Raw genomic sequence first — 17,238 nt, forward strand, 5'->3', positions numbered from 1 at the left:
TGGATTACTTCCAGTGCCGCATATAAGCGAGCACAGAAATAGAAAGCTTGGCTGAGAAGAAGTAGGTGAACAATTTGAAGAAGAGATGATATGGACACATGAGAATATAAAGAAGAAGAGAAACAAATCCAGATCTTCCTGGCAAGGGAAATGGAATATAAATTAGAGAAGAAATAGGTGTGCCAATGGTGTGTCATATAATAAATGTGGTTGAGAACCAAGCAGAAGGCTTGGAAGTGAGGTGAGAAAACAAATTTGTGAAGTTAAGAGGAGTTGTGAAAAAAGACTAGGCGCTAACATAAAAAAGGAAGTCCAAAGCAAACACATGAAAACAAGGAACAGGAGACATTATGGAGCAAAAAGGTGATTCACTTTTAGAGACAAGAGGCATGGCTGAGGTGTTCAGTGAATATTTTACGTCTGTCTTTGCCTGTGAGGCAGATGCTGTTCAGGTGACAGTGACAGAGGAGGAAACTCAGTCATTAGAAAAGTTTAAAACTAATAAGCTGATTTTGGATAAACTATCAGAACTTAAATTTGATAAAACATTGGAACTGGTTAAGATGCATCCAAGGATATTGAAGGAAATGAGTGGAAATCGCATACAGCAAAACCTTTCAGTCTTCCTTGAATTGAGGAATGGTGTTAGAGAGTTGGACGAATGCAAGTATTACATCCTTGTTCAAAAAATGTTCTAAAGATCAGGATTGTAGATCAGTTAGTTTAACTTTGGATAAACGTATAGAAACAATTATTTGGGATATTTTAATCATATGAGGAAAATTGGATTGATGTGGAAGAGTCAGCATGAATTTGTTGAGGGAAAATTGTCTAACTAGCTGGTGTTTTTTGAGAGAAAGGGTTGATACTGGTGTATATGGATATCCAAAAAGGTGTTGATACAGTGCTATAACAGATTTGAGGACTGTTATAAATTATGGAAGAAAAGGGATAGTAGTAACAAGGATACAAAATTGAGTGACAGATGGAAACAGAATCCTGTTTAATGGGTATTTTTCAGGTTTTATAATGAAGTTCCCAGGAGTCAGTATGAGAACCTTTGCTTTTTTGAATAGTAATAGCCTAGATCTTTGTACGGTGGACAATTTTAATGCTTTTGGATGACACAAAACTCATGATGTTGGTAAACTGAGAAGGACAGTGTAGAACTTCATAAAGGACAGATAGTGGGCAGATAGATGGCAGATGATGTTCAGTGCAAAGATGTGTGAGGTAATGCAGTTTAGTATAAAGAGCACTGAGAGACAGTATAAAATTAAAGGCAGTATTCTAAAGGGTGTACATTGAAGTCATTAAAAGTGATAGAATAGGTGGACAGAACAGTTAATAAAGCATACAGTACCCTAGGCTTCATAGGGGCACAGAATAAAAAAGCAAGTAGGTTTGAAAAAACTTATTCAAGATGCTATTAAGTTGTAACTGGAGTGTTGTGTACAGTTCTGAGTGCCATATTATTAGGAAGGATGTTAATGCATTGGAGAGAGTGCAGATGTTTAGGACAATGGTTCCAGGGATGATCCACTTCAGTTTTGAGGAAAGATTGGAGAAGTTGAGACTGTTTTCCCTGGGGAAGAGAAAGCTAAAAGGAGATTTATTAATAGCTTTCAGAATCATAAGGTGTCTGAACGGAGTGAATAAGGAGAAACTGTTTCCAGTCAAAAGGCTTGAGAACCAGAGGGCACAGTTTTAAAGTGTTTTGCAAAAGAAGAAAATGTGAGCTGAGAGGAACAAAATTACTACTTTCATGCAGTAAGTTGTTAGGGTATAGCTTTCACTGTCTGAAATGTGGAGGCAGTTTCAATTCAAAGGGACATTGCATCAATTTCAATAATCATCCAATGTTAAGGATTACAGGGAAAAAGTGGGAGATTGTTCCTAAATTAAAATACTCATCAAGTCACTGTAGAGATGATGGGCTGAATGGCCTCCTTCTACACCATCACAAAAAATGTGATTGGTGTTTGAAAGGACATTAAAGTGAACAATAAGACTGAAAATGGCAGCGTTGGTATCAAAGCAGCAGGAGGTGCTGATTAAATCACACTCTGCTCTGAATGCTTCCAGATGATCAAGATACTGCCTGAGGCATTGCACAGAGTGAAACCTGTAGTCTTGAAACTAGATGAAATATAGAGCCCAGTTTTGAATTTGCCACCAGCAGAAAAGGTGAACACTTATAAATAAGACTTCAGAAATCAGAATAATTGTGTTTACCTAAACACTGGCAAACCAAATGTTAACAATTCATTGAAGTCCAAGAAGTTCATAGTAATGGTACTTTGCTTATCTATATTAAATATGAGGAGTACCTAAGGACAATAAACATCTTGTACAAAACCTGTTTAAAAGCTATCATTACAATGGTTGGTGGATTTTGGTATTGAAAATTTGGTTCCTACAAAGAAAAATGGTGACGGTATTTCAATCATTCAGGGCATTGTGATTAACTTAACAAATACAACAAAGCTTAAAATCAAGAGGATTGCATTCTACAAAAAAAACAGGATGAACTAACAAAATGACAGGTTTTTGATGTACAGAATCTTAGAATGTACTAATTGATGAGCTAATTAGCAAAATGGTATGAAGTAAAAACAAATCTGAAATTATTTAATTGCTCGAAAGAGGTAGAGAGTTAAATTTACATGGCATCTTTCTGAATTTGAAATGTTGACAAAAACATTTGAATCAGCGAATTACTTCCACACTTTCCTATCATGTTTCTTCAATTTCCTTTCATAAATATAACAGTTTATTTTATATCTTCACCATCTTGATGCTTTCCAATATATGATAGACCTGTGTATCTTATTGGAGTCTCTCTATTTCTGCTCATGTATATGTTCCAACATTTTACATTGTCAAACATTCTAAGCTAGATGACAGTCCACCATTAGAGGATTTAATCTAGTAAGGGGGCGGGGGGAGTCCAGGGAGATAGTGAGGAAAGAGATCAGTCTGAGACTGGTACAGTTAGAAACACGGGCAAATCAAACAGTCAGGGCAGTCAGGAACAAAGCAGAGAATAAGGTAGGACTGATTAAATGAAACTGTATTTATTTCATTGCAAGAGGCCTAATAGGTAAAGCAAATGAATTCAGGGCATGGCTGGGAACATGGCACAGGGGTATCATAGTAATTACAGAGACGTGGTTCAGGGATGAACAGGACTGGCAGCTTAATGTTCCAGGGTAGAGATGCTGTACGAAGGATGGAGGGGTACAAGAGAGGAGGGGGAATGGCATTTTTGATTAGGAATAACATTACAGCTGTACTTAGGATATTCCTGGGAAAATGTCCCGGGAAGTTATTTAGGTGGAACTGAGAAGTAAGAAAAGGATGATCACCTTATTGTGATTGTATTATACAGAGGAACCTTGATTATCCGTAGGACACAGGCGGGGAGTATTTCATTTGGTTAATCGAATGCCGGATAATTGATGCCGGATAACATAGTTAGCCACGCATCAGGACCTTGCAATCTCATTCAGATGATCTGAAGTTTGGTTAATCGAATGCCAGATAATTTCCGCCCCCCAACCTTTGTCTCAGACTATCCTGAGTTTTTTGAAGAAGTAACAAAGAGGATTGATGAGGGTACAGCTATGGATGTGGTCAGTGTAGACTTACATAAGGCATTCAATAAGGTTCCTTGTGGTTGACTGGTTAACAAGGTTAGATACCATGGAATACAGGGAGAACTAGCTATTTGGATACAGAACTGGCTCAAAGGTAGAAGACAGAGGATGTGGTGGAAGGTTGCTCTTCAGACTGGAGACCTGGGACTAGTGGTGTGCCTTAAGGATTGGTGCTGGGTCTACTGCCTTTTGTCATTTATATAAATGATTTGGATTTGAACTTAGGAGGTATAGTTAGTAAGCTTGCAGATGACATCAAAATTAGGGGTGTAGTGGACAGCGAAGATCACCTCAGTACTATGGGATCTCAGTCGGATGGGCCAAGGTGTGGCAGATGAAGTTTAATTTAGATAAATGTGAGATGTTGCATTTTGGAAAGGCAAATCAGGACAGGACTTGTACACTTAATGGTAAGGTCCTGTAGAGGGTTGCTGAGTGCAGGTTCATAATTCCTTGCAAGTAGAATTGCAGATCGATAGGATAGTGAAGAAGGCTTTTGGTACACTTGTCTTTATTGGTCAGTGCATTGAGTAAAGAAGTTGGGAGATCATGTTGTGGCTGTCCAGGACATTGGTTTGGCCACTTTTGGAGTACTACATTTAATTCTGGTCTCCCTCCTATAGGAAGGATGTTGTGAAACTTGAAAGGGTTGAGAAAAGAACTTGCCAGGGTGGGAGGGTTTGACCTGTAAGGAGAAGCTGAATAAGCTAGGGCTATTTTCCCTGGAGTGCCGAAGGCTGAGTGGTGACCTTTGTTGAGATTTATAAAATCATGAGGGGCATGGATCAGGTAAATAGACAAGGTCATTTCCCTAGGGTGGGGAGTCCAAACTAGTGGGCATAGGTTTAAGATGAGGGGGGAAAATTTTTAAAAGGGACGTAAGGGGGCAACTTTTTCACGCAGAGGGTGGTGGGTGTACGAAACAAGCTACCAGAGGATGTGGTGGAGACTGGGACAATTACAACATTTAAAAGGCCACTTGAAGTATATATGAATAGGAAGTGTTTTGAGGGATATGGGCCAAATGGGACTAGATTAATTTATGATATCTGGTTGGCTGGACAAATTGGACTGAAGTGTCTGTTTCCATGCTACACAACGCTATGACTCTAAGGACCTTGTAAAAAGCGCATATTTGTGGAAGTTGTCTCTGCATGGATTTCGTGAAGAGTGCTGACAAATAGAGGAATGGTGAAATACAATCATGGAAGTAGTTCTACAATAACACACCTTTACAGTGCAGAAGGCAGCCAATTGGCCCAACTTGTCTGCACTGGCTCTCCCCATTACTCACCTCACAGATCTGACCATTATTTCTTTTTAGACAACACTATAATTTCCTTTTGAATGCCTTTTATTGATCCTACCTGAAACACATTCTCAGGCAGTACATTCCTGACCTTTAACCACTCTGCATGACAATGTTATTCCTCGTGCTATTTCTATTTTTGTACTTACTTTAAATCTGTTCTTTCTTATTCTTGATTCTTTCATGAGAGGTCACAGTTTGTCTCTGTTCTTCATTCAAACCCCTCACTATTTTGAGTAAATTTATCAAATCTGTCTTAGTCTTCTTCTTAAAACAGATCATCTCTCCTATCAATCTTTATAGCTGATGTTTCCAATCAGTGGAACCATTCCCATAAATCTTTTTTGCACTCTTTCCAAGGGCTTCACATCTTTCCTGAAATATCTGTCTTGCTACTATCCATTCTGTTTCATAAGCTGTATCTGTAATTGTCGTTACGTGACACTGAATCAATGCCTTTTAGAAGTCTGTGCACATGGCATTACCCTCATCAGTCTTCTCTGTTCAGAAATTTTGTTTAAGTACATGTGTTTCCTTAACAAGTCCCTGCTGGCTTTGTCAGTTCATCCCTCCCCGCTTATTCTTCAAAGAATAATTGTAGTCTTTGTGAGTGCTGCCTGTCCTCAATAAATTTCCCGGTTGCAGTGTTTTGAAGAGTTGCACAAGCAACTGCAGCTCAGTGTGTTTCTCAGAAGGGAACCCGCAATCTAGGAGGCACTTTCCATGAATCGTTAATTTGTGGCAAATTTTTCACTTGTAATGACATTGCAAATCAAGCAGCATGTTCTGCAGGATATTCCTATCGCTACAGTGAAACATTTATTCTCAGAAGTTAAGAATTGCAAGTTACATAAAATAGTACTTTACTATGAAAACCTGGTATCATGATTGAATGGGGTATTCTCAAATGAAGACTTATATGTTTTGTACTTGAAAAATAGGCTAGATTGCTACTTATGTTTAAAACCAGTAATCTATTCTAATACATTATTTTTCTATTTCAGCTGTCATATCCCGAGCACAAGAAGGCCCAGGTGAAATGGGAAAGGCAGTCCTTATTCCTAAGGAAGATCAAGAGAAAATGAGGGACTTGTTCAAAATCAACCAGTTTAATCTCATGGCCAGTGACATGATTGCATTCAATAGAACTCTACCAGATGTGAGATTGGAAGGGTAAATTTCTTCTGATTTTTAAATGTGTTGTTTTCCCTCAATAAAACAAATGTCCTATGGCCCAGAGTACAAATGTAAATATAAATTTTGTTTCACTTTGGGTACCCATGTGTGCTATTCATCTTTATATCAATGTCAACTTCTATTTACCTCTATGCATGGAAAACCAACTTCCATTACTTGGTTGAAACTGATACAGAGAAGGGAAATTTGCTTAATAGTTAAAGTTTTTTAAAATTCCTTTGCGCTATAGAACTATTTTGTCAATGTTTATTTATACAAGATGGAAGATATCATGAGCCTAAAATTTCTGCTGTTGATGCTTAAAAGGTCTCAAAAGGTGGATTGTTACTTTCAAAGCAGCTCTTGAGTTAATGGCTTTTTAAAAGGTTTCTATTCATCATTATTAATATAAGGTTCATTGATGTTGCACAGAGTAAAGTAGATCAATGGACTTGGAAGACCTTTTGAATAGGCATGGGATTATGCAGGTATTGTTGAGACTGGGTTGCGGCTGAGGCTAGTTGAGGGCATGTGGCATCATTGGAGGTTACTGGTGCAGCATTGATAATATATCAGGTAATTGGGAATAATTGGAGTGAGTGGGTTGGCATGGATGATTTAAGGATCGGGGTATGGGGTGGCATGTATTGGCATTGCTTGCTATTGATAGGATGTGGAAAGTGGGTGGGGAGGGTGAAGAGGTCTATGGGATAAATGCTTGAGGACTTGTACTACTTTTAAAAAAAAACATATGCAGCTGGGTGAGTTGAAATACCAGAGAAGCAAGGCAAGGTCTTGCAACCAGAGTCAAGAGTGTGGTGCTGGAAAAGCACAGCAGGTCAGGTAGCATCCGAAAAGCAGGAGAATCAACATTTAGGGCATAAGCTCTCTTGTAGCCAGCTGTGTACTCTTCAGCGCTGGTGGCTGCCACTGATCTGTGTCACGAGGTGCAGGTTGGAATCTATCCTCAATTCATGAAAATTCCTCAAATCAAGCTACTAAAATCTGATTAAATTTTTAGAATGTAATAAAATTATATTTCACTTTATTTGTAAATGCATCAAAGCATAATTACATGCTTATCAAGACATCCAGAACAAGGACATGTTCTCACATCTTCACATTTGGCATCTGCTTCTGTAGTTCATCCAGTGATCAGGTTTAGTCAAAGTTATAGCTCGGTTTATAATCAAATTATGAGCTTCTTTAAAGTTGCATCTGATTGTAGGCTTTCAATATCTTATTTAGTTACAAAGTTGAGGTTCTCACTTAATCTTTTGAAGTCTCTCCGTTTCTCTCTTTCTTTCTTTTTCTCTCTCTCTCTCTCTCCTCCCCCTCTCCACACGCCCATCCCCCCCACCCCCCCCCCCGCCAGTCTCTGTCCTATTAATTGTTTTTCATTATTTGTTACAATCTATTCCATCCATTTTCTGTTTCTGTTGCTACAGATGAACCTCGATTGTCTGAATGAGGTGGACAGACGCTATTTCATTTGGGTAATTGATTATTCAGTTAATTGATTCAATGCCTCTCCTCTGGGGCTTGGAGTGTTCTGAAGTTTCCTTTTTCCTCGCTGTACATGCCTTGCTCCCTCTCTTTGTCTCAGGGTTTGTTTCTGAGCAGACACACCCTTGTGTATAAGGGACCTGCTGCATTGCTGAAGTCTCCTGCCGCCCCCCACCACCCACCCCCCCAACCCCATCAGTTCAATGGGATTGATACAGCAAGCACTTGCTAAGACTGCTTCCCATTCAGGAGACTAGGCAGGAGCATACTGCTGTGAGCCCCTGCACCTCTGTCCGCCCCACCCCCATCTCCACGTCCCCGTCCGTCCCCCCATCTGCCCACCCCCCCCTCCCCATTCTGGGTCAGCCAGACTGGACACCAACAGCAAGACTGCTCCTGCCTTTGGAGGGTGAGTCTCAAAATAGCATACACACTCAGTCACACACACAACATTTTACTGCAACCTTTTGACAAGTTCCACCTTTGCCCTATACAGGACAATGTTGGAGAGATTATCTGAGGAAGGGGAGTTTAGGGTACACCCCTGTGTAGAATTCCACAGAAAGTGTGGGAAGAGGGAGGGAGTGAGGGCGAGAGGTCAGTCATTTGGAGACGGTGCCTGGGCTCCCATTGATGGCCAAGACTGTTCTCTGTAGCATTTCAGTGAACTGAATTCATTTTTAATCATTGTAAACAAAAGATGCGATCAGTGTTGGAAACACCTCTTAAATGTTTCTATTGGGACCTTGAGATCTTCTTCGGGTAATCTGAAATTTGGATAATTAATATTTGGATAATCGAGATTCCTCTGTATAACCATAAATAAAAAGACAGAAGTAGGAATTAATCTTCAGTGCACCCATTTTCCAGGCAGTAAAGTGAGATATCAACATCGATTTCTGGCTCCCCGGATGCTGCCTGACTGTTGTGCTTTTCTAGAACTACACTCTCGACTCTGAGCTCCGGTATCTGCAGTCCTCACTTTCTCCTAGTAAAGTGAGACATGTTTTACCAATTATACGGATCCTGCACTACAAAGAGGATTTTCAGGCAATCTTGACAGGTTTCTTAAATAGACATTGTGCCCTTTGCATATGCGAATACTTGTTTTGGCACCCCTCAGCAAAATGAAATAGTAAGGATCAGAGAGTACAGTACCTGTTCTATTCTTTTATGCTCCACTCTGTTTTTGTTGATATAAATCCATACTTTCAAGTACAAAAAAAATCAGTTTTTGTTTGAGAGAACCTTTCTCTGGAGATTGAAATAGTGGAAGTGCTTCTTCCAACTCCATAAGTCCATAAGTCCATAAGACATAGGGGTGGAAGTAAGGCCATTCGGCCCATCGAGTCCACTCCGCCATTCAATCATGGCTGATGCGCATTTCAGCTCCACTTACTAGCATTCTCCCCATAGCCCTTAATTCCTCTAGACAACAAGAACCTATCAATCTCGGCCTTGAAGACATTTAGCGTCCCGGCTTCCACTGCACTCCGTGGCAATGAATTCCACAGGCCCACCACTCTCTGGCTGAAGAAATGTCTCCGCATTTCCGTTCTGAAATGACCCCCTCTAATTCTAAGGCTGTGTCCACGGGTCCTAGTCTCCTCGCCTAACAGAAACAATTTCCTAGCATCCACCTTTTCAAAGCCATGTATTATTTTGTACGTCTCTATTAGATCTCCCCTTAATCTTCTAAACTCCAACGAATACAATCCCAGTATCCTCAGCCGTTCCTCATATGCTAGACCTGTCATTCCAGGGACCATCCGTGTGAATCTCCGCTGGACACGTTCCAGTGCCAGTATGTCCTTCCTGAGGTGTGGGGACCAAAACTGGACACAGTACTCCAAATGGGGCCTAACCAGAGCTTTATAAAGTCTCAGTAGTACATCTCTGCTTTTATATTCCAACCCTCTTGAGATAAGAGACAACATTCCTTTGAGATATGAGGACTGCTGGCAACTCATGGTTGCACCCCACTTCCCTATTTTGCTGTCCAAACTCTTGCTGCCAAGCCAGTCAGTTAGAGAGTCCAAATTAGACTGTCACTAATGGAAAACTCTCTCAGGATGTGATAAGTGCAGGCAGCTTACTTTATTGTTATTCTGAAGCCTGGTTTCCAAAATGACCGAAAATGAATTTCAAATTCCGGGGCCAATTTATCATGTTAGTGTTATCTCTGAGAAATCTGTTAGACGCTGGAGTAGTGAGAGCACATTATGATATTTAAGACTGTATTTTTGTCATACAGCTGAATATCATGGATGAGAAATTAATTTGTATAGCATTGCTCCGAGCAATATCATTGAGAATGCTGTGCAGGTAACAATCAGGTACTGGCTGTTCATGGGGAGTTGAGGTAAGTGTTTAAGTAGCACTCTGCAAACTGATTTTTCCCTCATGTATTCTTTTTTTTTAATAGATATTTTTATTAGAAATTTAACATTTTTACAAGTTTACAAAAATAAACAAAACTCTCATATACAAACATTGATATACAATTAAATCAAAAATACAAAAGCCAAAATTTAAAAAAGAAAAAAATACCGAAAAAGAAAAAAAAACAAAACTCAACTGTCTACTAATCTAACCTACAACTAACCAGAGTGTATATTTAAGTCTCTTACATGCTCGGAATGTGTTAACATCAGATGTAATAAAACCCGTATTCGTGCGGGATTCCTCTCCTAAGGGGCCCCGGACCAGCCAGGTTTGTAATCTCAATTAAATAAAAGCCCTTGTTAGGATAGCCGAAATATCTGTATTTATATAATTCAAGAAGGGCTGCCATATTTTATAAAATAATTCGGTCTTTCGGTGCACCATATTTGTAAGGAAGTCAAGGGGAATACATTCCATAATTAATCTGTGCCAATTTGAAAGTCCAGGGGGGCCCTCAGCCACCCAGTTCACCAAAATATTTTTCCTTGCACAGAAAGAGAGAAGAGAAAATAGTCTCTTCCCGTACATGTCCAGGGAGGGAAAGTTCGAAAAGCCCAAAAGGAGAGATACAGGGTCCACTTTAATTTCCGTTCCTAAAATTTCTGTCAGGGCACTTGCTACTTTAGTCCAGTATCTACGGATCTTATGACAGGTCCATAGGCAATGTACAAGAGTGCCCACCTCTATTTTGCATTTGGGACACGTTGGAGATGCTCCTGCCTTAAATTTTGCCAATCGAACCAGTGCTATATGGGCCCTATGAAGTATCTTCAGCTGGATAGCCTGGGTTCTGTTACAGATAGTAATTCTTCTAGTGTTTTCCCAAATATCATTCCACGTTTCTGTAGAGATTTCTAGTCCCAAATCCTGATCCCATGTTTTGAGCAGATTGTCCATATCTCCCGATACTTCATCATGTAGTAAATGATAAATAGTACTGACGGAAGATACCCCCACTGGCTGTAGGACACTACATTCTTTATCTGATTTATAAAGACTATCTAATAACGTAGTCTTCTTCTGTATATAGTCTCGAATATGGAAGTATCGAAAGAGGTCTCTATTAGGTAATCCGAATTTCTGACGCAGCTGTTCAAAGGACATCAGGACCCCATCCTTAAATAGGTCCCCTAGACATGAGATACCCCTGGATCTCCAGAGTATAAAAGTGGCATCTGTAAACCCCGGTTGGAATCCCCATGCTCCCACTATCGGTGCATAGGGGGATGTTTTATGTGAATTACCCTCATTTTGCCGCATTATATTCCAAGCCTTAATTGTGTTTAGTATTATAGGGTTTTTACAGTGATCCGTAATGATTTTCCTCTTGTCTGAAAATAAAAGGTTAATAAGTGGGTATTTTACTTGAGAGGCCTCGATGTCCAACCAGATTGATTGTGGATCAGACAAGACCCAATCAGCTATGTAACTTAATAGGGAACTTAACTGATATTTCCTAAAATCTGGGAAGTCCAATCCTCCCCTTGTCTGTGGAAGCTGTAGCTTCTTCAGCTTAATGAGGGGCCGTCTGTGATTCCAGATAAAGGAACCCAACCAGCCATATAATTTACATAGAGCCATCTTTGGCAGCATCACCGGAAGCATTCTCATATGGTATAGGAGACGGGGCAGGACATTCATTTTAATTAGTGCTATTCTACCCAGCCAGGAAATTGGAAGGTCTCCCCATCGCTGGAGGTCCTGCCTTATCCTTTCCAGTAAATGCACAAAATTAGCCTGATACAACTGACCAAATAGTGGAGTAATAAAAATGCCCAAATATAAGAAACCCTCCAGGGACCAGCGAAAGGGAAAAAGGGATCCGTCCACGAAGTGGGGTGTCATAGCAAGGCCACCCATTGGCATAGCCTCCGATTTTGAAAAATTAATTTTATAGCCTGAGAATGCGCTAAATGTATTAATAACTTGGATTAGGCGAGGTACGGACATCAGAGGATTACTGAGGAATAGAAGAACACCATCTGCATAAAGGGTAATTTTATGTTTACCTGTACCAATCTGTTATATTAGGATCAGCCCGTATAGCTTCTTCTAGTGGTTCAATTATTAGCGTAAATAACAATGGCGAGAGAGGACATCCCTGACGACAGCCCCTACCCACACTGAAGCTATCCGAACCTAATCCATTGGTAACAACAACTGCTTTGGGATCACTATACAATGTTGAGGCCCATTTGGTAAACACCTGTCCAACGCCAAACCTTTCCAATGTGTAAAACAAATATGACCATTCAACCCTATCAAATTCCTTTTCCGCGTCTAATGAAACTACTACTCCTGGTATCTTTCCCTGATGACAGGCTTGAATCATATTCAAAACCCTTCTAATATTATCGGATGATCTACGGCCCTTAATAAACCCCGTCTGATCCTCCTTTATAATATATGGCAGTACCCTTTCTAGTCTCAGTGCTAACGTTTTAGAAAGGATTTTAAAATCTACATTTAGCAAGGATGTTGGTCTGTATAATGTACAATCTTCTGGATCCTTTCCTTTTTTAAGGATAAGAGAGATATTTGCCTCTTTCAGTGAAGGCGGGAGACAGCCCTGATTATATGCATAGTTATACATGTCCTAAGTGGACCAGCCAATATTTCTGTATATTCTTTATAGAATTCAGCTTGAAAACCATCTGAGCCTGGTGCCTTACCACTCTGAAGTTGCCTAATTGCATCAAGTATTTCTTGGACTGTTAGAGGAGCATTTAGGACCGATACCTGTTCCGGAGTTAGGCCCGGAAAGGTCAAATTTTTTAAAAATGACTGCATCCTCCTAGTCCTATCTTCACAATCCTGCGATTTATATAACTCAGAATAAAATTCTCTAAAGATCGCATTAATCTTTTTATGATCATGAGTCAAATACCTGTACTTTCCTTGATGGACATAATAGTCTGAGGGGCCTTTTTTTCTTTGCAAGAAATGTTAAGTATCTACCCAGTTTCTCGCCATATTCATATAACCTTTGTTTTGCAAATAATATTTCCCTCTTAGCCGTTTGAGTAAGCGTAGTGTTTAGAGCTGTCCTAAGAGCCGTAATCCTTTGCAATTTAATAATAGAAGGTCTATCAGTGTATGCTGTTTCAGCTGCTTTTAAGCGAGCTTCAAGCAGACGCTGTTGTTCTCCCTTCAATATTTTCTGGGTCGCTGAGTAGGAGATGATCAAACCTCGCTTTGATGGTATCCCACATCATTGATGGGTTGCTAGCCGTACCTGAATTAATTTCTAAAAATTTCTAAATTTTAGAATTAATTTCTAAAAAAGTTTTAAATTCTTGAGAGAAGTACTTTACAAATTTACTGTCTTTCATGAGGAAGACGTCCATACGCCAATGCCAAGGGGATATCCCATTGTTCCTCGCCTTAGTTTCCATATATACAGCAGCGTGGTTGGAAATTGCTATACTACCTATTTTACAGGATGATATGGAATTAAAAAAAAATTGAGGGGTCAAAAAACATATCAATTCTGGTATGACATTTATGTGGATTGGAGTAGAAAGAAAAATCTCTGCCCTGTGGATGAAGAAATCTCCATACATCTACTAATCCTAATTCTTTGTTCAGATCCACCAATTGTCTAGATCTGGGAGATACTCCTGCAGATACTCCTCTTGGGAATCCTATCTATTTCCGGATCCATAATACAATTAAAGTCTCCCCCTATAATTGTATGACGGGCACCAAAAGCCATCAGTTTTGAAAAGGCTTCCGTTATAAATTTAAAGGGGTGTGCCGGGGTGCAGTACAAATTTAAAATCCCATATTCCTCTCCATTTATAAGGGCTTTAATCAAAATATATCGTCCAGATTCGTCTTTTATCTGATTTAGGATTTTGAAAAGGAAATTCTTCCGAACAAGAATAACAACTCCCCTGCTTTTTGAGCTAAAAGAAGAAAAAAAGGCTTGATCAAATCCACCCTGTCGTAATTTCAAGAGTTCTTTATCCAACAGGTGTGTCTCCTGTAAGAGAGCTATATCAACTCTTTCTTTCTTAAGATTTGATAATATTTTCTTCCTTTTGACTGGGGAATTACTCCCCTTGACATTCCAGGTGCACCACTTAACCAACTGATCAACCATAATCATCTGGGCAAATCCGAGACCTCTCGGGAGTGGAAACCCTATCCAGAACATCCCGAGCATAGAGTATATAAAATTTACAAAAATAAAGGCTCTCTAATACACTCACAACAGTATAATAAAAATACTATTTCTAAATAAAAAAAAATACGTATCTAAGTGGAGATTTTCCCCCTTGTTCCCAGGGGGTGTCACTTCCTCTCCAAAAGTCCATCATATCCTCTCCCAACCAATGCTCCACCCTTGACCCAGGCGCTCCTCAATAAAATGAGGAGAATTCAGATATAATACAAAGCTAGAGTTAACAGTGAGCACCCCACCCCCACCCATACCAACACCTGGATATATTTGGTAATGTTAATACCATATATAAACATATAACTATAAAATTACAACCTCAACAAATAATATTTAAATATAATAATACAAAATAACAAGGGAGAAACAACCCCGCTCCTAAAGACAGAGGTAAAATAGAATAAGGTAACCATCTCCCCCCACCAACACCAACCAAAACCCCCAGCTTATATATATATACATACACATATACACATACATACACACACACACACATATATATAATATACACATACATATACATATATATATAATACATACATATACACACACACATACATACATACCCACATATATACATAAAACAATAAAAGAAAACAACCCCAAGGTGGGGGTGGGGGGGGGGAGAAAATCAAATCCCTCTCCCCACCCCCCATGATAATATTTAACAGTAAGAAAAGAAAAAAGATAAAAAACGGGGGGATATACACCAAAGTGGGGGAAAGGCAAACCAACATCCATTATCTCTTACAGTTTATCTAAGAGAGTCCAAGAATTCCTTAGCCTTTTCTGGCAATCCGAAGTTATACACGGATCCTTCATGGTTAAAGCGTAGCGTCGGTGGGTAGCGTAAGGAGGACTGAATATTTAAGTCCCTTAAACGCTTCTTCACCTCATTGAATGCCTTCCTCTTTCAGACCAGAACTGGAGAAAAGCCCTGGAATAACATGATCTTGGATCCTTTATAGATCATAGCTTGGGGGTCTTTTCCAAGATTTCTAGAAGCTTTTTGGAGTATCTGCCTCTCCCTATAGCTCTGCAGCCGGAACAGGACCAGGTGTGGGCGCTGGTTCGAGCCGGGCCCGCGTATTGCGACCCAGTTGGCCCATTCCACCCTTACCCGGCCTGATCCAGGCTCCAGATTTAAAAGCTGTGGCAGCCACTGTTCGAGGAATGCTGTAAGCTGGCCTTCCTCTTCCCATTCGGGAAGGCCCAGCAAACGAATATTTTTTCGACGACCTCGATTATCGAGGTCATCAATGTAATTCTCTAAGGTCCGGACTCGCTGTTCGAGTCCGACTCGGCACTCGATTTCCTGGATGTCTCAGTCGTGCTTCTGCAGCGCGGCCGAGAGTGAGTCCCATCGATTTCGGGATTCTTCAATAAAAGCGTCGATCTTCGCATCCAGTTTGGAGGTCATTTCTACAAGGCTTGTCACTGTAGGTAAGTCCCCCGGGGCGGCTGTGGACGCCTCAGCTGCAGCTGGAGAGGGTGGGGGAGGGGGTCCTGCTTGCTGAGAGCTGCGGGCTCCCTTCCCTTTGGTCATTTTAACTAAATATTAGATTGTTTAAATTTAATATTAAACAACTAATTAAATTAAACAGCTATTATAAATGATTTGGTGAGTGTGGTGGGGGTGGGTGACCCACTTTACCCAAGCCTTGGGAGGAGCACTATAGACTCAGACTTGCTGGGTCGCCACCATCTTGGATCCCCCTCCCTCATCTATTCTTATCTGTCCAGGAAGTTGCTGTTTCTTTTGAGAAATGTGATTGTGGTATTCCATCAAGATAATAAAACCCATTAAAATGCTATTGCCTTTTTACTTCCGAAATGAAACACATTTGAAGAGACACCAATGTAGTTTCAGTTTGTGGCTATTTTAGTGCACTCTCTTCCATTTATATTGTACTAGTGTTAATGTATTAATGAACTGGATGAAATAACATTGATTTATTGCCTTAATCTACATAATATTCAATTTTAATTGTGAAGTTGAGAAGTGGTACTGTATTTAAGTAAACTTGACCATTTGTTAACACTGGTATTTTACAATTGCCCGACAATTCTTTTAAATATAAGCAGAATATTTATTGATAATTACTTCAATTATGGTGTGTATAATAGTCATCACTGCAAAGCACATTGTTAGGATCACCATGTGTTTATTGCTCTACCTTGTTCTTTTAAGTTGTGATCCTTACAATCTGTAAGTAATATATTTATTCTCCATTTCATTCCTTACTTGAATACTTGTTCCATATATCTATCTGTTGGTATTAAATAAACTTTAGCACTTCATAAACCAAAAGCTCCATGCTTACCTGCACTAAAGGTTGCCTGGGTTTAATTCTGTACTGAATACAAAATGTAAAGGAGATTACATATTTCACAGTTCATGAAGTTTAATCTGACACATATAAAACATTTCCCACAAAAATAAGATGTGGATGTGATTACCTTTATTGCCTTTTGGAGATTTATTGAGCATGATATTCAGCTATGTACTGCCATTTGTTATAGCACTGTTCAGGTTGACATCATTCTTACAAATCTCTGTAGGTATGAACAACTTTCTAAATGAGATTTGATCTTAAATTACTAGTGGAATTGTAATTGTTACAGCATAGTGGGCCAAACAGCTTCCTTCTATGGGTACACCTGCTCTGAGCGTTGATTCTGTGCCATTGAACATTTTCCCCAAACTCTGCATATTGTTTGCATTTAAATAATAATCAATGACCCTCCTAAATGCATCAGTTCAACGTGAAAGAACAATCCAGCAAGAATTCATGTTTGCTGTGACAAGTGACTCTAAACCACTTGTGATTACTTTTAGTAAGGAACTTATTCGAATTACTCAACATTTAGTGATGGGATTAGTAAGGAGCAAAAACAGTGTGAGTTGAAGGCCAAGTGTGTTGCTGACTATTGGAAATTTGGTTCAAACTGGAAATTCA

The 17,238-nt window shown here is 39.7% G+C and overlaps 1 protein-coding gene across 2 annotated transcripts in view; it reads left to right on the forward strand.

Moving 5' to 3' along the window:
- The window catches only part of galnt13 (polypeptide N-acetylgalactosaminyltransferase 13), a 433,026-nt gene that overhangs the window by 94,313 nt on the left and 321,475 nt on the right, over window positions 1-17,238 (forward strand). For both annotated transcript variants that reach the window (XM_072579362.1, XM_072579363.1), the window contains exon 3: window positions 5,973-6,141. In XM_072579362.1, coding sequence (XP_072435463.1) covers window positions 5,973-6,141 — 169 coding nt within the window. The remainder of the gene's footprint in view (window positions 1-5,972; window positions 6,142-17,238) is intronic.

The sequence above is a fragment of the Chiloscyllium punctatum genome, chromosome 10 (genome assembly GCF_047496795.1).
Source record: "Chiloscyllium punctatum isolate Juve2018m chromosome 10, sChiPun1.3, whole genome shotgun sequence".
Classification (NCBI taxonomy): Eukaryota; Metazoa; Chordata; class Chondrichthyes; order Orectolobiformes; family Hemiscylliidae; genus Chiloscyllium; species Chiloscyllium punctatum.